This window comes from Acipenser ruthenus, chromosome 13 (assembly GCF_902713425.1).
Source record: "Acipenser ruthenus chromosome 13, fAciRut3.2 maternal haplotype, whole genome shotgun sequence".
NCBI classification, from domain to species: Eukaryota; Metazoa; Chordata; class Actinopteri; order Acipenseriformes; family Acipenseridae; genus Acipenser; species Acipenser ruthenus.
In genome coordinates, this window is record NC_081201.1 from 37,024,305 (window position 1) to 37,031,452 (window position 7,148).

Sequence of the window (7,148 nt, forward strand, 5' to 3'; positions counted from 1 at the left end):
CCAAGGGCAGAGATATGTCAGGGGCTGCCTAAAGAATGCCATTGCAAAAGTATGCTACAAATCCCCGTCACAAAATAGACCCCTCGCATTTTACATTGGGATTTTCTCTCTCTCTCTCTCTCTCTCTCTCTCTCTCTCTCTCTCTCTCTCTCTCTCTCTCTCTCTCTCTCTCTCTCTCTCTCTCTCTCTCTGTATGTCTATCTCGGGATAGAAAAGAAGCATTCCCTGAACATTTGTTCAGAATACATCTTTATAAATGTCAGGGGATTAAAGTCAAACGCATTTGTGAAACAAAATGGAGTAAACTGTCTGTGAACTATACAGAGCTGGTTTGTTTTCACCTCAATTTTACTTTCGATGAGGCAATTGCTTAAATAATAATAATAATAATAATAATAATAATAATAATAATAATAATAATAATAATAATAATGGTGACGTTTTCGTTTTAGAATATCTTTCCTCTGAAAGCATCTACGTTTGGAATAAACTGTTCTATCAATCCATATACTGTGTTATATAAACCTGCACTATATATTGTGTTCCCCAGTTATCTATTTGTTATCCTATCTATCTATCTACTATAGATAGATAGATAGATCGATAGATAGATATTCTTTAGAACATGTGTCCTTTTGATAAATACATGTTGTGCAGTATAAATCTACACTATAAAATAGTCCAGGCATCTTTTGAGAGTTATATAAAGGTTTGTATATTTTTCTTTAAATTTCTTAAAGGTAACCATTCAGTCCTCGCCTAATTTTACACAGCATGTGAGGGAGCAGAGCCAGGTGACGGACCAGGTGAGCCGTAGACTAATTCGGACATACCAGCTGTACAGCCGGACGAGTGGCAAGCACGTACAGGTCCTGGGCAACAAGAAAATCAACGCCATGGCAGAAGATGGAGACGTTCACGGTAAGAAACGTTTTAAATCGATATAGCTATGTAAGCTTTAAAGTAGACTGTATAAAAACATTTATAGCCTACCATAAGTAGCCCATTGACTATACGGAAAATGAAGGGATTAAACGAGGTAGGCCTACCCTATGCTAATTTTTTAAAACAGATCGGGGAGACCGGGGTTGGTTGTCACACAGGTTGGTTGTCACAGTGCTCATAACTAGTATGACACTTGATGGTGCAGGCAGGTAACACTGAAATGTGTGTTCTATTGTCTGGAACTCAGCCATCATAATTTGAGGTCAGTTCCATCTAATATAAAGGTGAGCACGTATTTCTTTTTTTTATACCCAAAGTAAAAAATGTATGTCTTGTTATTTATCTTATAATTCTTAGTAGTATTGTAGTTTGTTTGAACTGTTCGCCACGTTAAATAGAACCAGATACTGGCTATCTTTTAGTGTAAAAACAAAACCAGTAAGTTCTCCCAATAGGTTGCCACTTGTAAGTCTTGTATTTTTTCTTTCTACTTTTTTTACACCAACATATGGGATATGTCACCATATAATGCTTATTTAAATTATTTACAGTTTGTCCTCTGGTTCTGTGGAGGCTGTGGTATTATTTTGTAGCATGAGTCAACATTTCAAATACATATAGTCTATATTTTTTTATGTTCACGTAAAAAGTAAAAAAAAAAAAAAAAAACATTTTCTGTCAGTCATTGTACACAGTAGAAACAAAAATGTTGCATTATTGTCTACTGTAAAACCAAGAAAATACACTGTGACACCCAACCCCATATCGTGTGACACCCAAACCCAGTATGGGGCAGGTTGTCACAGGTGACCGGCGCATATTCAACCGTCTAAATATCATATTTGGAATAAAGTTATGCTGAAATAAAAAAACATCAATTTGTACGTGAAGAGTTATTCTTCAATATAACGAGGAACAGAACCTCACAGAATGCCACCACATTGAGGAAAATAATAAAGAGTAAAAGTGTGACAACCAACCCCAAGTGAAGACCAAATATATATAGAGAGAGCTGTTTCTCAGATGTTAAGTTAAAATGTTAAAAGGTATTATAGTTTGTTCTGTGTATGCGACTCTCCAGGGAGGCTCTGTGTGTGTGTGTCTGGAAGAACCATTAGAACTCATCTTACTTTCACCTTCAGAACATTTCCTGAATAACTTTCCCTCTCTTCGGGCCAGTTTTAGGATCAAATATGTCTAGCCACAATTTAACCTAACTTCAGAACCTTAGCTCATTTGTAGTTGCCTATATATATATATATATATATATATATATATATATATATATAATATGTATCAATTTTTTTTTTTTTTGAAGATTAAATCAATAGGCCTAGACCACAATTCGCTGTCCAAAAAAATTCATCTTCTGTTTCTGCACGTTTCGGATATTCAAAACCATAAAAAAGTATGTTTTAAAATCTTCCAAGTGACCTAAAAGTAGATTATTTCAATTAAATTATTCAATATGCATAGCTGTTAGCCTACTGTGTAGATCTAATATTGAGACCTATTCTGGTGATTAAGCGGTCCCAAAAAAATCGAGAGCTAGTTAAAAAATATATATATATATATATAATCACCCCTATGAAACAGTTTGTTTATGTAAGGCTAAACGTCATTATAGTAAAGCTTTCATTTTCTTCTGCTTTCCTGTTTGCCACCCTCAAGCCAGCGCTCATTTCCTGGTCTTTTTTCCCTCAGTCAGTAAAAATCAATGCTCTTTAAACCTTTTACTGGCTCTCTGATTGATTTTCCTGCAGGTCCAAGATATAATTAAGGGCCATTTTTTCACTTATTCAATAATAAAAATAAAAAAAAACAGTTCCTAGTTGGAGGTAATGTAAAAGTCTCCCTATACCACCAAGCAGAAAAAGGAAGCTTGAACTTGGATTTATTAGTAATCAAGTTTTACTTGCAAGCAAATATACGTATATGCTGGTAAATAATAATAATAATAATAATACATTTTACTGTACTGGTCTGCCTGAGTAAACTTTGAATTAACATTGAATGTTTGGGGAATAGCTGTAAGCCTTCTTCCTAAGTGTAGGGTCACAGATAATTTGAGGTTATGGGTGGTCCAAATTAAAACCGATACTGAGACTTATGATTTGTAGTTGAAACCATTGTGAATATCACATAAGGTTAAGAGCTTTCACTTTAGACTGAAGTGGCAACTTCTGGCACTGGCTGTTCTTTAAGGGAGCACATGAAAAGCTGCAGATGTAGAAAGCAAATTCCAGCCCTGCTCAGGCTCCAAGGTAATCGGGTTGGTCTATCCCCTTTCTATTTTTGAAACAGCATTGATTGAGAATTTGCATTGCTTTTGTTTGAAACTCAATCAATGGCTCCATTAAAAACTGAGACTAAATCAATAGCTCCTCTTGACTCGCACAGACAAAAGGTGAAACGCACTTACAGGCTTTCTCTAGCCTCTGTGTCATTCCTTCCTGTCACAATGACATCGGGCTGAAGTTACAGGCTGGAGGAGGCAGCAGCCCTTCTCCCCTGTGTGCCTGTCTGGGAAGGGATATGGTTTATCAACTGTGCACCCCCTGAAAGAACATTTAGATTGGATAACCTTAAAAGGACAAATGTACAATAGTTTCTAGCCGGCGATATTACAATACAGAAATATTCTGTCTATACATTGTGTTTCACAAGGTTTTGCAATATATAGTAGTCTTTTACAGAAATTAAAATATATATATACATATAAATATAAAAATCGACAGAATTGTGTTTAAATAGTCAATTCTTGGTGTGTGCTAGTTATGGGGACTGGAAGTTCACTCTGAACAGATATGCAAATACTACACAAAGGGGTCTCCTGGATGGCCTGATTCTAAAAATGGATCTGGCTAGCCCTAATTGTAATTGGTAGCGGCTGGCAACCGTGCTTTTAATTAATCTTTAGTTTGGAAATGGGGGGGGGTGGGGTTTACACAGTCCCTCCAATATGCGGGGCAGAGAGACGCACAACATTGTTTTTAAAAATGCATTTGCACTTCTTTTGTTTTCACAGCCAAACTCATAGTGGAGACGGACACGTTTGGAAGCCGGGTTCGACTCAAAGGCGCAGAAACTGGATTCTACATCTGTATGAACAAAAGGGGGAAGCTAATTGGAAAGGTAAGAATGCAAATACAGTTCCAGAAGTTGCGCATGTTGGAAAAAGCAGCCCCTTGTAGATTCTCACAGTCATTTTGAGGTTTGCCATGCTTTCATCACTCTTAAACACACACACGTCTTTGCTTTTACTTTGGTATACTTTGAGGGAGGCCACTTGGAATGCTTTAGGTAACTCTTTCCCCATCAGTTTCTAATGAAAGTTTCAAACCCAGTTACGAAAACAAGCCTATCAAATGTGTTTCATTTTTCTTTACTTGGTTCTACTAGGGTGAATTGGCATGACTTGTATTTCTGTTCTGTCGAAATGAAAAATTGAATCGGAAATCGAAAGAGGCAGAATTGCTTTTTTTTCTGAATTCCATATATCCTTGTTCCTTTCTTTTACAAATGGCTGAATTGCTTTCTTGTTACGTTTAATACATGCTGCAACCTTCCAGAATGCTGACACATTTTTTAAAGCAACTCTACTGGAGAAGCACTGAGGTTTTCACATTAGTCGTGCTTTCTCTGAAACGTCAAAAGAGTTTTCAGACAATTATTAGTTCTTAACTTGTATGCTTTAGCCCTGCCAAAGGGGCTGATCAGTCAATCTCAGGCCCCTGGCCAACAAAAAGCGTGAGGAGTACATTCTCTTGCTTCCAGTCTTCCCATTCCTTACCATTATTCGTGTTTGTATTCATTATTTCTAAAATATTCTGCATATAAGCACATTTTGTGTTTCAATATAGTTTTTACCACATTGTCTTAGGCTGGGTTTACTGAATATGATAATTTGGTAGTGCGCCAACACTTGTTTTGCGCTAAGAACAGGGCTAATAATTCCTTGTCCAAGTATTTCTGTTCCAAGGGTATATTTATCCTTACATCGTGCTGTGAATGCTAATAAACTATGATGCAAACAGCCCTACCAGATCCCCAGCACCCTGCCTGGGGAGCCATCTGTTTAGGACCCTGATCTTATTCTTTGTGACATCTTGTAATTGAAAGCAGCCTGTATCTGATTGTTTTGGGAGAGGTGTGTGTGTGTGTGTGTGTGTGTGTGTTTTTGTATGTGAATGTGTTTATATGAGTACTGTTTTGGGGATTAGGGTCATTTTCAGTAGAAGGGGCTAGCTTTAAAATCTTGTTTGTTTGGTATCTGTCTAGTGTGCCTCGGGATGTTGTGAGCGATAGGGCTAGACAAGAGGGGAGAGCTTGCGGGTGTGTGTGTGAAGGGCTGTGAAGGTGTGTAGTTGTAAGACAGACATAGAAGAGCTGTAAATTGATATGTACTTAACCAAAGGGGCTGCTAATGGTACAGGGCTCGGGTCAAGAATGTTTGTACATTGCGGCACGCCTAGCGTGAAGGGTTTACTGATGCTGGGCTGCTGACCTTTAAAGCTTTGAGGCTTCTCAATGGGAATGGATGCAGAGGCTTAACCTTGAAGTACCACAGTAAAACCATTCCGGTTTCAGACCATGGATATCAAATGTAGTTCCTTACGAGCTCAAATATATCTGTTGAATTTGTATTTTCCATCAGCTGAAGTATTTCCTTTTTTTTTGCGCCCTCCAGATAAGTGGCAAAGGGAAGGATTGTGTTTTCACTGAGATCGTCCTGGAGAACAACTACACCGCCCTGCAGAATGCCAAGTACCAGGGCTGGTACATGGCCTTCACCCGCAAAGGACGTCCCAGGAAGGGCTCCAAGACCCGGCAGCACCAGCGGGAGGTTCACTTCATGAAGAGGCTGCCCAAGGGCCACCAGGCTGCCGAGCAACACAGACACTTTGAGTTCATCAACTACCCCTTCAACAGAAGGACTAAACGCACCCGTGACTCAGCCTCGCGGTAGAGCAGAAACAAGTAATAATAATATTAAGTGGACTCCTTGTAGAGACTTGTTATCATTTTTCTAACAAAACAAAAACAGATATCTACTGGTTGTTTATAATTTTTCAAAGAAAAAAGGAAAAAAAAGAAATAATATGCTCTATTTTTGTACTCCAGCTTAAAAATTGTGTTTGTTTGTTTGTTAGGTTTTATTTTTATTTTTTTCAATTAAATAGACTGGTAAAGTGAAGCACATTCTTCATCATGACATGCAATCTATACATATACATTTCTGTATGTATATAGATGTTGTGTGATTCAGGTGTGCATTGACTTGTTTAAACTGGTTTCTGCACCACATCTGCTGCTCATGGAGATTCAGAGGTCCAGAGAGAGGACTGAAGACAGAAGGCCATTTTATTTTTGTATATATATGTTTACTAGTTTCTTATAGAAATGCTTATGTTTGAAGCCTCATCGATTAGCCTCGTGTTCAGAAGCACCGCTCGGGGACAACTCTCAAGGACATCTGACGATCCAGAATATTTCAATGTTTTTTTTTATTTTCAAACAGAAGCACAGAAGATGTCTACATCAGAACATATCATGAACTACTTTCTTTTTAATTGTTCTGTAGACAAAAAAATATTAACTAAACAATACCAGTGGCAGCTACTTTTGAATACTCTTGAGCTTCCACCTCTGGTTTAAGGTTATTTGTTCGGTTTAAAAAAACACACACACTGTTTCCAAGTCAGAAAATGCTTTTCTTTATATATTTTTTTTTTGAGGATTTGTGTACAAATTAATTTTAATGATGGAAATATTTATTTAAAAAATGTCTATTAAATTTGCATTAGAATAATGAAAACAACGTGTGCTTTTTTCATGTTATCGGTTCTTTTTTTACTGTATGTTATGAACCTGTAATGTTTCAGAATATCTACTGGCTGGGCTCCAGGATCCTGTAGAGTTCTTGTTGGGGCACACCATCGTTGTGGGGATATGGGGATTTGTACTAATATAGGCCTCCATTCTGACTATTTCTCTTTTTAATGTAGTTAGACTGCCGTTCTAGTGGTGGGAAATTCTCATCAGAGGTGTGCAATGGGTGGCTGATCGTGTCTCATAAATGAAGGTGACCTTGGATCATCTCCAAAACCACCATCACATTTGGGTTTCCAGGGGTGAAGGCGAGGGGCCAGCTTTGTTTGTCCTGAGATTTAGTAGAAAGTTTGATGACTGTTCTCATCTTT

General features: G+C 37.7%; 1 protein-coding gene across 2 annotated transcripts in view; it reads left to right on the forward strand.

Moving 5' to 3' along the window:
- Window positions 1-6,757, forward strand: part of LOC131696905 (fibroblast growth factor 8) — an 8,170-nt gene extending 1,413 nt beyond the window's left edge. The window contains exons 3-5 of one of the 2 annotated variants that reach the window (XM_058985262.1): window positions 741-921; window positions 3,974-4,080; window positions 5,636-6,757. In XM_058985262.1, the coding sequence (XP_058841245.1) occupies window positions 741-921; window positions 3,974-4,080; window positions 5,636-5,914 (567 nt within the window). In that variant the 3' untranslated portion in view covers window positions 5,915-6,757. The remainder of the gene's footprint in view (window positions 1-740; window positions 922-3,973; window positions 4,081-5,635) is intronic. The other variant, XM_058985263.1, reaches the window with a different exon arrangement.
- Window positions 6,758-7,148: the final 391 nt, after the last annotated feature.